The sequence below is a fragment of the Aplidium turbinatum genome, chromosome 7, assembly GCF_918807975.1.
Source record: "Aplidium turbinatum chromosome 7, kaAplTurb1.1, whole genome shotgun sequence".
Classification (NCBI taxonomy): Eukaryota; Metazoa; Chordata; class Ascidiacea; order Aplousobranchia; family Polyclinidae; genus Aplidium; species Aplidium turbinatum.
The window spans coordinates 18159608-18179993 of record NC_137478.1 but is presented as its reverse complement, the minus strand read 5'-3'; the positions used below and the strand labels follow the sequence as shown (position 1 = coordinate 18179993).

The 20386-nt window shown below is 39.3% G+C and overlaps 1 protein-coding gene across 1 annotated transcript in view; it reads left to right on the top strand.

Moving 5' to 3' along the window:
* Positions 1-2049: 2049 nt before the first annotated feature.
* Positions 2050-20386, top strand: part of LOC145774800 (POU domain, class 2, transcription factor 3S-like) — a 47296-nt gene continuing 28959 nt past the window's right edge. Inside the window, exon 1 of the mRNA XM_082586113.1 lies at positions 2050-2279. Within this exon, the coding sequence (XP_082442239.1) occupies positions 2261-2279 (19 nt within the window). The 5' untranslated portion in view covers positions 2050-2260. The remainder of the gene's footprint in view (positions 2280-20386) is intronic.

The window sequence follows — 20386 nt, the reverse complement described above, 5'->3', positions numbered from 1 at the left end:
CTGGTTCGCACGGAAAACTGTCCTATGTTAAAGTGCCTACCCAGCAATTTTGTGAAAAGAGAACATATACAGAGATGCCAGGTTGGCATTTTTAATAATTTGGCTTTTTTTATGTTGTTTGGCATGAAAAAATCCTGTTTGGCATTTTTTCAGAACTTTTTTTTCTGAAGAATACGACACTCTCTCTCAAGAATGAAGATAGCTAGTTTGTGCAATAGCAGAAAGTGTAGACTGAGCTTTGTTGCAGTTTTATCCATTTTTTACTAAATCCATTACTTAATATTAAAGAAACCTTCGATTTTGCAGCGTTTTGCCTATGGCATTTTTTTAGGTCATTTGGCATTTTTTGACCAGTTGTTTGGCATTTTTTCCATAAATGGACCTGGCAACCCTAAACATATAATATACATAAAACAATACAAACTATTAATACCGTACTACAAAAAGTGCTCAACGTTAAGCAAAAAAGCAAAGCAGAGCAAATTCTATTTGAATAAGATACTTCTGATCATCCGTTAAAGGTGAAACAGGCTGTTAAGGAATCAGATAGTAATAACTATATTTGATTTAATATACATAAAATACATTTTGGGCAGAAGAAACGCTAAGATATTGGCAGTGGCTATTCGACCGGCTCCGGTGTTTGAATCTGAAACACTATTTGACCGGTCATGACTGAGATGAAACATTTAATAACCAATTGAGGCTTTTATTCACTGAAATATATAAATACAAAACAATAAGAACTAAAGACAAACTGATAGCATTAGCTAACGTAGTAGGCATACAGCACAAACTTCTACTGTAACATATAGTTTCAAACATAAGACTGCGACGCTCTGGCAAAGCAGTTGAAAGGAAAGGTTGCTTGTGGTGCCAGAGGCGTCGCGCTTCTCAAGCAGCAGATGGCATAACTACCAAACACAAATTGCAGACGTTGTCAAGACGTAAATACCACAATGACGTTTATTTTTTCTTTTTCTTTTTTAAAGCAAAAGACGAGAGGAAAAACAAAAAGTGCCTATATAAGTTCTAAATTCAACAATTTTATTCAACTGAGTTCATGGTGCGTGCAATTTTTCTCGGGCTGGTGTTCACGAGTGATCGGGTTCGATACCATCCCAAAGCGTCTTTTTTTTTTTAAATTAAATTTTGACCCAAAGTGAGCTCAATCGTTAGGCTGCTGCATTTTTGTAGTCAATTTTTAATTCGAGTAGCTTTTTTACGTCTTTTCAAATATAAGTAATAAAGTTAGAGTATTTTTAATTTGCTGAATTTGAGAATTTCTCTGGGTAAGTTTCCGTTCATCGTAAGAGGATGTGACCGTGTTTGCCGAAAGGCGCATTACATTTTTGCTCTCAACAGGTTAGTTTGGTGGCTGTAAAAAGTAATTACTTGAAGTTTAAGAGCAAAAACCAAACTAACTTGTTGAGAGCAAAAATGTAATACGTAGTTCGGCAAACAGTCACATCTTCTTACGACGAACGGAAACTTACCCAGAGAAATTCTCAAATTCAGCAAATTAAAAATACTCTAACTTTATTACTTCAATTCAATTGAATATTACTTATATTGGAAAAGACGTAAAAAAGCTACTCGAATTAAAAATTGACAACAAAAATGCAGCAGCCTAACGATTGAGTTCACTTCGGGTCAAAACTTAATTTAAAAAAAAAGGGCGCTTCGGGATAGTATCGAACTCATTCACTCGTGAACACCAGCCCAAGAAAAATCGCACATGCCACGGACTCAGTTGAATGAAATTGTTGAATTTAGAACTTATATAGGCACTTTTTTCTTCTCCTCTCGTCTTTTACTTTGAAAAAGAAAAAAGAAACATCATGACCGGTCAAATAGTGTTTCAGATTCAAAGACTAGAACCGGTCAAATAGCCATTGCCTAAATGTTTAAACTGTAGAAATTAATGTAGAATATCCCTGATTATTATGATGCGTGACTTCTCTTCTTTACGTTGCTTGTAGTGCTTAAATGAGGTTGTTGTTGCTTCATGGATACAACTACAATTGTCTTTCAGGTTTATATGAGATTTCTCATGTGTTAAATTATTTGATTTTCACATTATTATAGGCTACTTGTTCAATTATCTTCAGCAACATGTTGCTGTCAAACAAGCTATCACCCAAGTTAGCTCTATGAAATTGTCACTTGTATTTGATGGGTGAAAAGAGTTAGTATTTCTTTTATTTCTGGTGTACTATTTTCCACAAATAGATAAAATCCAAGTGTACTTTCAACCAACATGATGGAGCACAAGATTGGTAAGTTAATTTTGTTATTTGTGTACTATTGTAGTGATATAATTATCTAAAGTAGGGGTTTTTAAACTTTTTGGGCTGTGTCCTTTCTTGATGTTACTTGTAAAACTTTGTACCCCATTTTTCATCTACCTTACAAATAAAAGCTAAACTGGATAAATTTTTGTTTAAGATTTGAAGACAAAGTTTATTTTTTGTTGTACAAAAGTCAAAATATTGAACAGATCACAATCTACTTTTCCTTGCTTTAATGAGAAAGATCTGCTTTTTTGAAACCAGTTTAAATTGTGGCTTGCTAGTTGAACACAATTCACATTGCATGTCAGGTTCAGTCAAGTTTGTTGTAATAAACTTGTGGCTTCATTTGCAAGTGCATGAGAAATTAAAGCGGATATATACAATAGCATGGCTTACCACTACAACCATAGGCGCCGGGTTTTGAAAATTGCCGGGGGGCAAACTTTCTAGCCGACTGATTGCTTACATTCAAAATGCTGATGTTTGTTTGTCGGCATTGATGTTTGTTTGCGTCTATCTGCCATTGTATATCGCCAAGCTTTATAATGTAGGCTCAGGCCTCGAAATTCACGGCGGACATGTCCGTCGTCACAGCATGTGATGTCTGCGGGAAGTACCATCTAGATCGGTCATATTTGTCCGGCGTCCGCTGAGAAATAACACAGGAACTAGCGATACAAATCGTCATTGCATAGCACGAACAATTGTTGCAATATTATATTTTCCAGAGCATTGTAGCGCGCATCTTGAAAATTTGAATACTGTATTCCTTAGCTTCCATTCAAGGAGGAAAACTTTCGATTTTTACGTTGCTTCAATGATTGATGACGTTGAATCAGCGTAACAAAGGTGAATTCTTTGCTAAGAATCGATAGGAGTACAGGTGCTTCTACACTAATCACGCGCAATTTAGTTCAAGTTTTACGTCACAATGTCTGGCTTTGATCTCAGAGTGATAATGATACAGCAAGGTTGGTTACTAAATTAGATTATACAAGTCACAGCAAGATGCAGCAAAATTTGTTAAGTTTTGCTATTACAGTAAGAAAGAAAAGACCCAAGGAAAATTTACTTTTGCTCACATGACACTCAAAAATAAACTTAAAGAAAAAAGCCTGTGAAACTTTGCACAGCAGAAAATAGTAGCGTTGATGTAGAAATTTTCCGACTCCTGCCCAGAGTATTGTGACGCAATAAGCCACACGACCTTGTTCGGGGGAAGTTAATCAGTTATGTGACGTATTGACCAGCTACACGGCGCTTTGACTCTTCAAGCGCAAGTCGTTGGTCTGATGAAAGCCTTTCAGAGTGACTTTACTGATTTTTTAAAAAGCCTTCTAAAACCGTAGTTATAGTTCTGAAATGGCAAAGAATTATTATTAAGATAAAGTGATTAAGCATGACGATCGACGGCTAAAACTGGTGTGTTCGCCGTGAGACTTGATTTGTCCGCCGAGATAGCTGCTCAGACCGGACATGTTTGTCCGCCGTCGACAAAAACGAATTTCGAGGCCTGTAGGCTACTTCGAATTATATGCTAGTCACTTTGAACTTTAGTTCTTAATACGCGTAGATACTAAACTGAGCAAACTGCACCTCGTTATTGACACTCCCAAGAAAAAACAAAGCAGTAGAAATCAAGAAAAACGTTTTTCAATCATTGTTACTATGCTTCAACGGCACCATGCTGGCGTTTATCATCTTCCGTACTTCTGTTTCTTTTGTTATCTTAGGAGCAGCGCTCTTGTTGCAACGAGTAGGCTAGATCTATTAATTGAGATCGATCCGCAATGAAGGTCAAACTAACGCAAATTTGAACTTACAAACATTTTCTTTAGAATTTTTTAAAAATAATTTGCGGGGTGCAGCCACCCCGAGCTAAATTCACGGGGTGACGCCGCCCCTCTGCCCCCCCGGAGTCGGCGCCTATGACTACAACAGCATCATTTTTATGCCCCCCCCCTAAAGAATCTTCAGTACCCCCAAGGGGAGCGAGTCTCCCATTTTAAGAACCACTGGTCTAAAGCAACAACTCGCTCACTAAAATTACTTCTCTCAAATAGTTGTAGCCTGACACTGAAGTTGTCATATAAAATTCTGGGTTTTCTTTTTCGCTGAGACTTTTCGGTCATTTATCCAAAATGACTTGAAAAAATTTGGTCATTTTTTATTTATTTCGGTCATTTTTAGTCATTTTTGGTCATATATAGTCTTTTGACTATATATTTTTTCGGTCATTTTGACCGAATTGACTATATTTTTTTCGGACATTTTTCTAAAAAATTGGTCAATGACCGATGAATGACCGAAAAAAAAACCCAGGATATAAATACAGTAGCAAAAATACCAAATGTGATGAAACAAAATTCTTTTGACACTTTCATCAGGCGATCATTCATTGTTTATTAAATCCCTTTGGTGTGACTGTGCCCATAGGCGCCGGGTTTTGAAAATTGCCGGGGGGGCAAACTTTCTAGCCAACTGATTGCTTACATTCAAAATGCTGATGTTTGTTTGTTGGCATTGATGTTTGTTTGCGTCTATCTGCCATTGTATATCGCCAAGCTTTATAATGTAGGTTCAGGCCTCGAAATTCACGGCGGACATGTCCGTCGTCACAGCATGTGATGTCCGCGGGAAGTACCATCTGGATCGGTCATATTTGTCCGCCGAGAAATAACACAGGAACTAGCGATACAAATCGTCATTGCATAGCACAAACAATATTTGTTGCAATAATATATTTTCCAGCGCATTCTAGCGCGCATCTAGAAAATGTGAATACTGTATCCCTTAGCTTCCATTCAAGGAGGAAAACTTTCGATTTTTACGTTGCTTCAACGATTGATGACATCGAATCAGCGTAACAAAGGTGAATTCTTCGCTAAGAATCGATAGGAGTACAGGTACTTCTACACTAATCACCCGCAATTTATTTAAGTTTTACGTCACAATGTTTGGCTTTGATCTCCGAGTAATATAATGATACGGCAAGGTTGGTTACTAAATTAGATTATACGAGTAGGCTATTACAGCAAGATGCAACAAAATTTGTTAAGTTTTGCTATTACAGTAAGAAAGAAAAGACCCAAGGAAAATTCACTTTCGCTCACATGACACGCAAAAATAAACTTAAAGAAAAAAGCCTGTGAAACTTTGCACAGCAGAAAATAGTAGCGTTGATGTAGAAATTTTCCGACTCCTGCCCAGAGTATTGTGACGCACCTCGTTATTGACACTCCCAAGAAAAAACAAAGCAGTAGAAATCAAGAAAAACGTTTTTCAATCATTGTTACTATGCTTCAACGGCACCATGCTGGCGTTTATCAGCTTCCGTACTTCTGTTTCTTTTGTTATCTTAGGAGCAGCGCTCTTGTTGCAAAAAGTAGATCTTTTAATTGAGATCGATCCGCTATGAAGGTCAAACTAACGCAAATTTGAACTTACAAACATTTTCTTTAGGATTTTTTTAAAAATAATTTGCGGGGGGTCAGCCACCCCGAGCTAAATTCACGAGGGGGCGCCGCCCCCCTGGAGTCGGCGCCAATGACTGTGCCAGTGTGCCTTTTTGATGACTCACACCAGGGTTTTAATAGTGGAAGCAGGAATTTTTGTGCTTTAATGACTTCTTCAGTTTCTTGCATCTTGGTATAACAAAGAAAAATTTTAGAGTTTCGAGAGTTGTCTAATTTTAGCACTAACATTAAGATGTTTTTGCAAAGAGAATGGTTATTATTTTTGCTAGCAAACATTGTAAGAATAAAACTTAAAATAAACCCCAAGGTCACTGTTCATTGATCATTTATACCATAGGCGCCGAGTTTTCAAAATAGCTTGGCGGGCGAACACATACTGTCACGTCATAAAGGTTATTTTGTGCGTTTTTCAAAAGGGCGATTTTGCTGGGTTGTTGGGCTAGCCTAGTTTTACATTTAAGTTCATGTCTCCTCTAACACGATTTGGAAACAAGTAATAAATGTAATTGCAGGTTTCGATCTTAGCGGTAGTCCGCTAGCCAATGGCTAGTGAAAATTTGCGCAGACTAGTAAAAATGTTGCAGTACTAGTCCGATTGGCTAGTGAAAATATTCGCCGGGTGAAAAGTTTTGGTTTACAAAATGGCAATTGGCGACCTCACTCTAAAATACTGCAAAAATTTGCTTGCCAGAGGCGAAATTGCACGAAGAAGGCTGCAAAGTCGATCAACTGAGCACGTGACTACTTTTTTCTTGCATTTTCGATAGACACGACACATGTTCTGGGGTTTTTTTTTTCGGTCATTTATCGGTCAATGACCGATTTTTTAGCAAAATGTCCGAAAAAAATATAGTCAATTCGGTCAAAATGTCTGAAAAAATATATAGTCAATTCGGTCAAGGTGACAATTGGCGGAAAGTTTTAACCCTTTGCGGTCGTCTACAAATTTCCCTATGTGCGTTTGTTAGTCGTTTTCGAAATAACTAGCAAATAACTCGATTATTGCATATTTGAAGTACAAAAGTACATAATGACTGTAAGCAAATGATATGAGCCAGGTTCGGAAACTTGTGTAATTTATTGATCAAGTTTTCACCACAATAAAAACGGCTTCTTCAGTTTCTTATTCAAATAGAATTCAAATAACTCGATTATTGCATATGTGAAGTAGCCTATATACAAAAGTACATAATGACTGTAAGCAAATGATATGAGCCAGGTTTGATAACTTGTGTAATAATTTATTGATCAAGTTTTCACCACAATAAAAACGGCTTCTTCAGTTTCTTATTCAAATACAATTTATTAGTTTCAAAGAGAGTCATTTGTATTTTTTTCTGTGTGGTATTTTTTGAAGCATTTTTCTGGATGTAACCCAGGTTGTCTCGAACATGTTTCACAGTGGTAGCCGGTCTGAATTTGTTTCGTCTTTCTATCACTGCACAATCCTTTTGCTCTTCCATTGGGAATTTTTGCAATAAAATGCCGCCCAGAAAGTCGTTCAGTTTTCTGCTCGTCGAAATGCTTTCCGTGTCTTCTTGAATTTTTGTTTCGGACACTTCCTACCAGCTGTGTAACAAGGTTTTTACGGAAAGTCTGGTGTCTTGCAGCATTCAAACCTTGCTGTTCCTTGTTGATGTTATACAATAAAAAGCCATTGGCAATAGGCTACCCACTTTAAGTAACCAAAAAAACATCTTACGCCACCACTTAGCTGATTTTCTCAAAAACGCATAAACTTCCACAGTAGTGATCGGCTCTGTCCACTCCACCCATATATTTTGTGTACTGTGATATTACCACCGGTTTTGAAATTGTTGTTGAATTTTCATTGCCCAAGATTCGTTGCACATTCTGTATTATATACGGATGATAACATTGTCATGAGGATGCGCATTGACATGGTGCGCGAAACGTCGGTGAAGCAATAAACCATGCTGTTTGGTGTTCCTTTTACTTTCAATTTCATCAGATGAACGTTGCAACTAGTGCTAGAAACGAAACGTAATTCAATGAGTATTCCAAGTTGTGCTAAAGCTACAATGACCGTCTTCAGCCTGAACAAGTAGCCACAATATGTTTGTGCAAGCTTGCAGCAGCCTACCCCAGGCCCGGATTTAGGGGGAGCAGGTGCCCCGCCCCGCCCCCCCCGACTTTTGAAGGCCCCCCTACGTGAAAAAATGTGATTTTGTGTTATTTTTTCTTCCTTTCAGCCTTTGAAGTTTCTGCAAAATGCTGTGCATTGTGCAGAGGTAGTTTTTCTCGCCGTAGGCGCGAAAAAACTTTTTGCAGGGGGGCCTCCAATCTAAAAGTGCCCCGGGCCCCCCATCAGCTAAATCCGGCCCTGGCCTACCCTACGGTATGCCACTGCCAACTAAGGCACACGTGGTTTCCACTTTATTCAGTTTCGCAGCCTAACAATGCCTTGTTATCACGTGGTATTACGCAACGTGAAATTCTGCACAGTTATCACTTTCAACACAACTAGGTTTTCTGACAACTAGATTTGCTTGGTTGACCAACCACAACTACTTTTATTTCGCATGCTTTGATCCTCTAAGAGAAGTAATAGCAACATATTTTCATAGCAAGTATGCTTGTTTGCCGAAAATTTACGTTTGGCAAGAAACGGTCGCCTTACGAGTGTGCAAAGTGGAATTTTAGGAAAAGGCGAGCTATACTCGCCTTACGACTAAATCGGCAATTTTGAAAAGGCGAGCCAGACTCGCCTGTTGACCGCAAAGGGTTAACAATAGCTGCGAAGCGTCGCATAGATTGGCCAAGTTTGGCAGCTAACGCTAATGCTTTGCTGACTTCTAATGCAGAGAATGCAACCGTACAACGTGAATTCAGTTTGCTATCTCGGTTGCGAATTCCAACAAGAAATCGCTTGCGTTGTTCAACTGCAGATAAACTTATGCATTTGAGGTTAAATGCTGCATCATACAAAACATTCAATTATGACGTGGCATACGCGCACTGGCACATTAACGCGAAGCGAGCACGCTACAACGTGAGCGGTGAAATCATTGAGGAGTTAAATCACTTTGTAATTGCGAACCATTAGAGCGTAACGTGCTTTTTTTATTTGGTCATTCCTACTTCTTTTTATTCCTTTTCGTTGTACTGTATTTTTGTTTTGCATTATTTTTGAACCTGTGTTAGTGTGCAATAAAAGATGTCTGCGGCCGGGCGTTGCAAGGTTGAGTTTCGCTGATGAACGTTGAAGAAACGTTTGTCTGTTCTAACTTTTCTGAGATAAAACACAACAAAGTTTCTCAGCGAAACTTAATGTTGTAGCTAGTCAGGAAGTGCAAATTTTGGTTTGTACCAGCTACTTGAAAGGAAATATTTTCATTAGAAAAAATGACCGAAATAAATAAAAAATGACATAATATTTTCAAATCATTTCGGACAAATGACCGAAAAGTCTCAGCAAAAAAAAAAACAGCATGGTAGTAGTGAGCACGCCAGCACGGAGAAGCCAGCATCCCAGCAAGCTTTTGATTTTGACATGTCTTCTGATTCTGACAGCGAAGAAGAGCTTGTTGTTACTGTGTAATATTAATACGTCCCCAAGCCTGAACATTTTTACAAACAATATTTTATTTGACTTTTATTTCGTTTTTTTCCCTCTTCTTTGGATTGCTACCTTGTTGTAGTTGAAGAACTCGTGTGCCTCCATGACCCAGAAGGTGTTTTTGTGCGTATTGTTGCTCTCTTGTGCGTACTGAAATCTGAAAGCCTTTAGTTAGTTTCAGTCAAAGCCAAAACACTTATCTTAATACGTCATCAGACAAGTGAAAAGTCAGTAAACTGGTCAGAATAGTGAAAAATCGTGCGGGCTAGTGAAAACGGGGAGCAACTAGTCCGGTGGGCTAGTGAAAACAAAAGTTAAAATCGACCCCTGAATTGGTACGCAACAACGTCTGGTCCTGGTAATTCAGTTCAGCATATTTTTGTGATTGGTATGTGCAGGTTGCGGGACGAAAACTGCAATACTGTATAGTTCCATAATTACATTACTATTGTTAATACAACACGATAACACACACACACAATACATTGGTGGGTTCATACGATAAGTCGCTCCTAGCGTGCGCACAGATAAGATACAAGATGCAGTAATGCAACGCAGAAGTAATTTTACGGCAATTCAGCTCCCGAGAAGCCATCTACCGATAAACTGCGCTATTGAACCGAGTTTACATTGAATCTACAATTAGAACAATTATAAAACGAAGGAGCTGAATTGCAACTAATGACAACCAATAGTTTCATCCGGCCAATCTAACAGGTACACAGTTTAATATCAGTGACGTAACAAACGAAACTGTGATGATTGAGACGACAAAATAGAGCATTTTGGCAGCAGAGTTAATTGATAACCTCGTTTGAGAGAAAATTACTCCTTTGAAAACAATGCTACAGTTTTTACACTGATTTAACATCTGGCGATGTTAATTTAACATCGCCAGATTTAACATCTGGCGATATTAAAACGATGTAAAAGCAGTGGAAATTGCGGTCAGACTTTTGCCACGAATGAAGTTCCTCACAGGTTTGCGCAATTTACTTGATTTATAGCACTGGGCTACGAGTGGCAGAGTGGAGACAAACGGCTGGACACTTTTGCTCGCTTAACAGCGAATCAATGTTGTTTAACGTTGCATGAATGTAACAATGGCAATAATTGACGAAAACGAATCCCTTAATTAGTAGGTCTAGTAGGGCCTATCATATGGCGACAAAACCCTGCGAAAAATGTAAGTAGGCTGGTATCAGAAGGTGGCACAGATGGTTACAGAAATTTTGAGACTTAAAATTGCATTAAATTTTTTTTTTTAATTCCTGAAATGTCCGGCGGGCGTGGCCCGCCCGCCCGCCTGGGACTCGGCGCCGGTGATTTATACTGTTGTCTTTGTGTAGCCAAATGGTTCTTAACCCCTAGGTCGTGACTAGAGATGTAAATGTTTTTTTTTATTCATTTTTTTTTTTATGATTTTCTGGAAAAGTTGCAAATTTTTTACAATTTGCAGCTTAGTTTCATTATAGTGCTCTTAAAAAACATTAAACTAGTAAAAATGGTTTTGTAGTTGTGCTGAAATTCCTAAGTGTTTGTGCTTGGCAGCAGCATATGAAGAGCTTGTTTCCAAAACCGCTTTCATCCACTTTCGGTGATTTCGAGAAAACCACGAAAAACGTTTATGACAGTTTCGCTTGGTAAATGTAATGCGCTTTTGATTTCTGACGATGTATAACTACCTACTGAATTGAGCCATGACGTTTGTCCAGATCTAAGGAATATTAGAATGCTTAGAATCGCCTTTTTATAAAATTAGAAATGTGGATATAAGCGGTTTTGGAAATAAACTGGAGAATAAAAATTGCCAGAATGAAAGAAACCAATTTTTGAAACCATTTTTCCAAGCTGACCACCACTAATTCATCACCACAACCCAAATCCACTTTAAACAAAGCAAAAAAACACAGTTATAAAGCTCAAGTAGGCTACTAAGCACCGTTGGTAACTGCAACAATAGGCTGCAAGCCTACAACACTGCTTATCAGTGTTGCCAGATAGTAGATGCTTCAAACTACCAAACACATTTCTAATTTTTCCAAACTGACCAGAGACTGACTGTCAACTCACCAAAAATGTTTTCCAAAATTCTGCCAACTCAAAATTTTACTGCCAAACAACGTAAAATTCTGCCAAATCTCGAATTTGGTAGTGAAATTTACCAAATGGTAACACTGCTGCTTATCACGAAACGATGACGAAAACGGTTTAACAATCAGCGATATGTCACGTGATACAATGGCTTAATATGATTGGTTAATTGTGGATACAAGTGGTTTTGGAAACAAAGTGTGATGGCGCGTAAGCGGTTTTGGAAGAAAACGCAATATTTAGTGTCGAATTTGAAGCAGAAAGAGAAGGTTTTGGAAAAAAAGGAATGGATAGTAGGTACCTATGGTAATACTCTACCTAATGACACTCTAAACTCAATTTTGGTAAAAGTGGCGCCTAAGCGGTTTTGGAACTGGGCTCTTCATATGTCTTTTGCATAGTCCTACGTTGTTTCGCTTTGTTCTTCATTCTCAGACATGTTTGTGGCAGGAGACCTGACAAACATTGAATTAATGCGATTTGATACATGACATAATGTAGAATTGTCGATGAGTTAATTTCTTTTTCCTTTTATGGAAGTTAGCCTATGATGTTAGTATACCGGGACTGGTTATTCTTGTACACACTCAATGGGTTGACAAAATTTTGGTAAAAACAAGATGGCAGTATTCAGAACACACATTACCTTGTTAGTGGTAATTTACTAATGCAAGCTATTGCCAATAGCTTGTTTAAACATGTTTTTTAACTGATAGCTTAACAACGATGTATAATTGTATATGCTTTATAAATGTTGAAACAGAAGTATATATTTATTTCGTGTGTTGTAACTTGTAAGGTCTTATACGCTTTGTCATTGATACTTCTTGCAGATCATTTGTGACATAATGCAAAAGATCTTATCACTGATATTTTTCGGAATGGCCCGTTTCGGTGAGTCCGATTCGGTGAGTCCGATCCCTTAACGGGGGATTTTTTCAATTTTTTTTTAAATGATGATGATGATGGCGTATGAGCGATCTTTCCAGGCTATATTGGAGGGCAGGAAATCTTCAGCCACTCAGCAGTCTCGTCGTCCAGGACCCTCAGACCATGCGCACCGTGAGGAGGCCGGTGGGTTAGGCAGTGGTGGATGACATGGTCTGCGGTCTGTTCCGTGGCACCACACTCGCATTCTGACGAAGGAACCAGGCCCCACTTGTGCATGTCCGAACAAAAGCGGCCGACGCCAGTTCGCAGGCGGTTTAGCCTGACCCATGCAAGCCTTGCGAGGGACATCCCTGGTGGACGGAGGTGTGATTTTGCCACTTCGTGTTCCACATGTGGTTTGTCCAGTATGCCGCACTTAAACCAAGTTCTTCTGCGTTCTTAAGGAGTTGTTGTGCGGCAGGCACAAAGGGGCGTCTTGATTTCAGCCGCTGCTTTATAGGTGGTGGTCTCTTGAATGTTGCATGGAGGAGATGGTCGGGGTCCAAAGCGCGGCGAGCGAGAGAAATCGTGGCTCCTTTACGGCGTAGTTCAGCGGGTTGGATGCCTGCTAGGATGGGTAGGCAGTCCGTTGGAGTGGGACGCAGGCATCCAGTCACAGTACGCAGTGCGTCGTTGATGGCGGTATCAATCTGGTGGGTGTGAGAACTATGACACCAGACCGGCGCGCAGTCTCAGCGGTGGAATGAACAAGGGCTAGGGTACCTGTACGAAGAGTTTTAGCACCAGCTCCCCAGCCGGAACCCGCCAATCGCCTCAAAAGTGCGACGCGTGTAGATAGTTTTTTGCGCAGTGACTTCAAGTGCCGGCGGTACGTGAGTGACCTGTCCAGGGTTATGCCGAGGTATGTATGTTCGGCACAGTAGGGCAGGCGTTCCCCATCAATCTTGATGTTTATCTCACGCTGTGCCTCCTGGTTGTTAAGGTGGAAGGCCGCCGACACTGTCTTTGACTTGCTGAGCTGTAGCTTCCATTTCTGGAGGTATGCTGATAGTGTTTGCATGTCTTGGCTGAGGTTCCTCTCCACTGACTGCCAGTTTCCTGCTGAGTGCAGGAGTGCCAGGTCGTCTGCGTAAGCATATTTCCTGGAGATGGTGGGGGGCAAGTCGTAGGTGTATATATTGAACAGGAGAGGAGCCAAGACTGAGCCCTGTGAGACGCCGTTTTTAAGCCGGCGTAGTCTGCTTCGACGACCGCTACCGGTTGTGAGGGTAAAACTGCGGTTTTGCACAAGTTCCATCATCATATGGACCATGTGTCTGTCAGGGAGCAGATGGAGTAACTTACTGGTAAGGCCGCTATGCCATACGGTATCATAGGCAGCCGTGAGATCAACAAACACGGCGCCAGCCTTCTTTTTAGCCGAGAAGCTGTCCTCAATGTCTTGGGTCATAAGTGTGACCTGATCTACGGTTGATCGTCCGTGTCGGAAACCAGCTTGTTCACGGGGGAGCTGCAGATCTATTATTGGTTCGACACGGGCGTAGATGAGTCCCTCGAGGATCTTGAAGGGGATGCAGAGCAGTGAGATTGGACGGTAACTCTTCGAGTCCCCTGGGGGCTTCTTCGGCTTAGGAACTGCAACCACAAGGGCTCTTCTCCAGATTCTGGGAATTTTCAGGTGGCGCGAACAGCAGGAAAGGAAGTCTTTTAACCAGGACTTTAAGGAGGCAGAAGCATGGAGTATCAACTTCGGACATAGGTGGTCAGGGCCCGGGGCTTTACCTGGCTTTATGTGCGATAATTTAAAAAAAAAAGATTCAAAAAAATCACTGAATAGGGATCAGACTCACCGAAACAGGCCATTCTGGGCACTACAGATTCAGTTACAATCTTTAGTATAGTTAACTATTTCAAAATTTGCTGAAGTCTACTTAGGACGGCATTTTCAACGAAAGCCAGGGGTAGCAGCATATGCTCCTACGCCACTTACTACCAACCCTGAATGAAGAAATTTTCCCTTTAAAGTGGAGTTTTTCAGCACTGCTAAGTATCCACATAGTGAATAAATGCTTCGTAATACTTTTCTTGACAAGTATAAAGTTTTACCCATATTCCCGCAATGCAGGATAAAAATACAAAACACAGATCAAAGATGAAAACTTATTTTATTTGGGAACTAGGCTTACTACTTTTTGAGATAAAAAGAAATTGACCTCTTGTCGTTACGCACTGATAAAACCATTTGTTTTCTTCTTCATTTGAACCTTCTTCGCCACTTCAAGGGTCGAGGGGCTCTGCCTTTTACCACCCTTGGGCAGTGGCGGCGACGCGGCCTAGATGTTTGGGCAGGTGTCGAGCAGCCATTTAATTAACCCTTTCAGTGCGTGTACCCGGTGTTACCGGGTATAGCAACATGTCGGTGAAATGCGTGTACCCGGTAATACCGGGTAGTCAGTTAAAACCTTGTTAAAGCTAGTTATTGACTTGCATGCGCCAGCTTGGCTTGTTTCTATGCACTAGAAGTTATTTATAGCTGTTTAAAAACGTCAAACTTTAAAATGTCGGGGAATAATGTGCAAGGTAGTCGATTCAATACGGAGGAAGCGGTAGGTCAGATTTTTGCTGACACAGACAGCGAGGACAATTTTGATATTGCTGATAGAGCAGTTTCGTTTCCGCATGTTGACTATGACAGCCCGGGGAGCAACTTTCCAAAAGGTACCATTAAAAAATCCCCTTTGAAGTTTGTTTGGTAATTACAGAAGAAAAAAGAGCAATAGCAATGGTGGAAATCACACCCACGTCAATGAAATGACTAGCCTATCACCGCCCTAACCCTCTGCGCCAAGTCAGCCGATGGAAAACAGATGACTTAATACTATGATTTGCGTTTTTCTTTTGTTTCTCAAAGGGGATTTTTTAATGGTACCTTTTGAAAAGTTGCGCCGGGGAGTGATTGGGAATGTGAGTTGAATGATTTTTATCATTAGCTTGGCGATAGATCCATGGATGTATCTCCCGATTATGATGAAAAGGGTGATCGACTGATCGTCGTCGTCGTGTGAGCCTCTGGGGCCGAGGGTTTATCCTTCTACCACCCCAGATTAACGATGTTCCCGGACTACACTGGAAGGCTACTAGAGAGCAGCCAGTCTTTGGTTTCATCATCCATGACACGAAGATGGAACAGTCATTGATGATGTGGTCTGCGGTCTGTTCCTCGGCACCACAGTCACAGGAGGAGGAAGATGCCATTCCCCGTTGGTGCATGGTTGAGCGGAAAAGCCCGATGCCCGTACGAAGACGGTTGAGCGAAAAAGCCCGATGCCCGTACGAAGACGGTTGAGGCGCACCCATGCCTGTCTTGGTAGCCTTAAGCCGATGGGGCGTGTGTTGGCGTCGGGGCTGAAAGAATAGAGTCTGGTGGCGCTTGACTTCCATTCAGAACTCCATTTATGGTCCGCCCAAGTAGCCGCATTTATGGTCCGCCCAAGTTTGCCCTGACTGTCCAAGCCATCCAGGCCTGCATGCAGATAAAGATTGTTTTAGGGTTTACCACATAAAATTGGATTATTCTGTAGCTGCACCCAGAGCCGGATTTAGCTAATGGGGGGCCGGGGGCACTTTTAGATCTGGGGCCCTCAGTGCAAAAATTTTTTTAGCTGCGTCAGCGCGAAAAACCACCTCTACGTGTACAGTAGCAGTAATCTAGCACTGCACAGCATTTTGCAGAAACTTCAAAGGCCGAAAAAAAAAATAATAACACAAAATTACATTTTTTCTACTTCGGGGGTCCCTTCAAAAGGGGAGCCCGGCACCCTCTGCCCCTCCATCAATCCAGGCCTGGCTGCACCTGATGAAAAAAACAGAGATTCATTAGACGTATAGCCTACGAGTAAATGTCCAAATTATGCTCTCACCAAACTCAACAGCCTGAAGTTTGTACTGTGAAAGAAAGCAAAAACATTTATTGAAAAGCATTGGCCTATGTGATAGAAGACTACCATCACTATGTAGCCTACAAACTATAACTATTTTTCAATGTATCTTTCATTTTTTACCTGGTATTCTATGGTTCTTTTTGTCCGTTTTGTGTATTTCTATCCATTTTCATTAAACGACAAGACATTCCAACAACATTTTACTAGAAAAAAACTTTTTTTTACAGATTTTCTAAAAATTGAAGCATCTAAAATGGCTGCCACGAAGTCACGTGACAATCTAGCTGAGTAGAATTTTAAAATTTTCCTTTTTTTATTAGTTCAACCTTTTTTTAAATCTAAAACACAAAAGAAATTTTCAAAAAGCTCTAATAGGAGCTTATTTTTTTCAGATTCATTATGAAATGCATATTTTTTTCTTTTAATTTATTACTTTTTTTACCAGTTTTATTTTTTAAATGTTATTCAGTAATTGATTTTGTTCGTTTTGTGTATCTTTATCCATATTTAGTAAGCAAAAAGACTTTCTAACTACATTTCATTACAAAAAAAACGTTTTCTTCACAAATTTCACAAAAATGAAAAAATCCAAAATGGCTGCCATGACGTCACGTGACAATCTAACTGCGCAAAACTCTAAAATTTTGCCTGTTTTTATTAGTCCAACCTTTTTTAAAATCTAATACGCAAAAGAAATTTTCAAAAAAGCTCTTGTAGTACTTGTTGCACATTCATTTGAAAATGCATATTTTTTCTTAAAAATGGGCTTAGCACAAGGACTAGACATACCTATAGCAGCAAAAGGGTTAATTGATTGATTTTTAATTAAATAATAAAACCATGATGCGTAACTTTAAAAAAAAAAATTTTGTAATTGGGTAGAGGAAAGATTGATGAAAAGTTTGGCAAAATCAGTCTAGTGCTAAAGTCCCAACATTTAGCCCAAATCACATTTAAATGTAGTGAAAGATAGAAACATTTTGATGTTTTTTATTTTCCCTGAAGAGGTTCAATACTCCTTTGTGATGTCATAGTCATGTTTGTTTTCTCTTAAAGGCCTACTAAATGAAATTTTCAAACAGGAATTAAGCATTTCAAAATGCGTAAACTGAACATTCAAGAATACATTTTAAAAAAATTACCGAATAAAAGTTGTTTTCAATGGCACTGGCAAGGCCTAAAGTCCAATGTTTTATTTATTTTTCATTTTTTCAAAACGACCAAAAAATGGAAAACTGCTCGAGAATACGTCACTATCGACAGCAATGACAAAAGCCACGTTACCACATCTGATGTTTTAACATCAGATTTGATGTTTTTTGAGTAAACTGTGTGATGTTTTGATGTTGAAATCTGATGTTTTGACGTACAGTTACATAGCCTACAGTTAAATCGCCCGCAGTAACAACTATTGTACGATCAGCTGATTGCCAGTCTATAGTGACATCGACTGTACAGTCGACTGTACGGTTGCAGTCGACATCGACTGTACGACTGTACAGCCAAAACTTGTTTTAATGTTCATAAACAGATAGCCAACCCAGAAAACATAGGGGTACAGCTAAAAATTATCCAAATATGTTGAGCGGTTTTTGAGATATTGCCGTTTTTCTATTGCTACTTATGAAGCCACCTAGTGGGTAAGGTTATCTCACTTATCTAGCTCGAGAAGCGCTTGTGTGGTTTTCATCAAGTATCAACTGGAACAACCTTTTGACGTTGTACTGGAAAAAGTGTGGTGTGCTGGTCAAAAGTGCCTTTGTGAAGCAGAGAAACAGGACACTGGCCACCTGGTCCTAACATGCCCATTAACCAAAATTACAGTGTGGTTTCGAAACTGTACATGAGTGTGGTACGCTACTGCATTTAACAACTGGCTGGACCAAATTACAGACAATACTGGAGATGTGCCAACCATAGGACACTGTTACTACTATTTGAGACGATGAGAAATCTTTATGGCTCGTATGTTGAGACTTGAGATCTACAAAACTGCAATGAAACAATATACCAGACATATAGTGTGATTTGAAATAAGTTATGCGAGTTATGAGACTGTTTGAGTGTTTGTTTGTTAAAGAGACGCTATTACAATGAGTTTACCCTAATTGCTGCATATTGTGACATTTAATGTCAAAATAGGTAAAAAAAAAAAAAAAAAAACGAGCTCGTTTTTTGTAAAAACAAAAAAAAAACGTTTTTTTTACATCTCTAGTCGTGACTCTTCAAAAATGGGTCACTAATGGGTTCTGGAAACGATCTCTGTTTCTACATCTGTGAAATTTCACAACTTTGTGCTCGTCATGTTCGCTTAGTCCAATTTAGTTAATCAAGTCGGTTCCATTGGGTATGAAGGGTTTTCGAAGTGAATTAAAGGGGAAGAAATTTTTATGTGCCTCTTAAGAACTAATGTAATATGTATTCCGAAATAAACACATTGCTTACTCAACGAGTCAAACAATTATATTTGCCTGTTTCAGTATATATATGAGTTGAGGTAAAATGTGCCTTATACATTAGGCTAGTGTATGAGGAAAGTTGGGGCCATATCGTCAATTTTTTTTCAAAAGTACGCAACACTATAGTATACATACAATTACAAACCTTCAACAAATATTACACTGGGGAACAATTTTGAAATTTTTTTTTGTTGACTTTGATTTTGCACTTGATTTAGGCTAATTCCGGCGTGCTGATTTCAAAAATGCCACCAGTTTTCTTCTATCACGTCAAGTTTTTGCTCTACAGTATACATCCAAAATATGCAACTTTTCACGAGTTTAGCCGTGTTGCTTTTCCATACGTAATAGGAATGCACAAGCTAATCATATAGTAAGTTATATACAAGTAGGGTCAACTGAATTATTAAGTAAAAAAGGCACATGCATCGATTTAGGTGGATGCTAGGCTATTTCCCCCATTTTTGGTAGGAGGATGCAATCATTCAACGAAACTAGATTACCATGGTAAAATTGAAGTTAGTTGCTTTCCACTTTCAACCATGTATGTACTACAATCTACATGTTTGTTTGTTAGAATACTATCTTGTCTGCGTCTGCTGTTTCTCGTCGTCAGTGTCCAAATAATCCGGATTCCTTTTGCTATATTTGCGGCAGTTTTACTATTCCTGGCCAAAGAAAATACGTCAGTGCATTTGTCAAACAAGCCTACTTTGCATATTTTAAAATAAAACTTGGTGATCAAAATAAGTCTTGGGCACCCCACAAGGTATGCAAGCAGTGTATCGAGAGTTTGCGGATGTAGACCAAGGGAACACGTGACAAATTTGTATTCGGTAGACCCATGGTTTGGCAAGAGCCCAAAGATCATTAGGCTACACAGTTACTTTTGCTTGGTGCAAACTTCAGGGTATAAAAAGAAAAACAAACGTAAAATTGAGTATTCAAGTCTTCCATCAGCTATATGTCCAGTGCCTCATTCAGCTGAAATCCTAGTTCCAGTTTTCGTTCAAACACCTACGCTCGAAGATTCTGATCATGATGAATGTTTTACTGATGAATCAATCATTCTTTATTACAAAAATATATGGAAAATCAGCAGAGCCCAATTGGCATATGCATTTCGCTCTAACTGTAGAGCATCATTATTCATTAGTGCCTTATTCAAATAGAAACTAAACTGTAACTGTAACTAATACAATATAAACAATAAATAATTTCATAATAATAATATGTAATAGAAACTAAACTAAACTCTAACTGTAGAGCATCATTAGTGCCTTATTCAAATAGAATCTATTTGAATAAGGCACTAATGATGTTCTACAGTTAGAGCGAAATGTATATGCCAATAGGGCTCTGCTGATTTTCCATGTATTTTTGTAATAAAGAATGATTAATTGATACTTGATAGAGAATCGCTGGCCTGCTGCTTCTTAGTCAGGAGATCCCCTAGCCCAGCGTTTCTTAACCGGGGGTGCTAGCACCCCTTGGGGGTGCTGGAATAGTCTGTAGGGGGTGCTAAATGCATGCAGTATAATATCAAAAATGCCATTTTACTTTTCTGCATTTTTTTGTCTTTCTGCCAGTATCAGCAGTTGTCATATCAATGGTTGCTGTTTCGAAGTAGCCTACATGATTTGCTGTTATT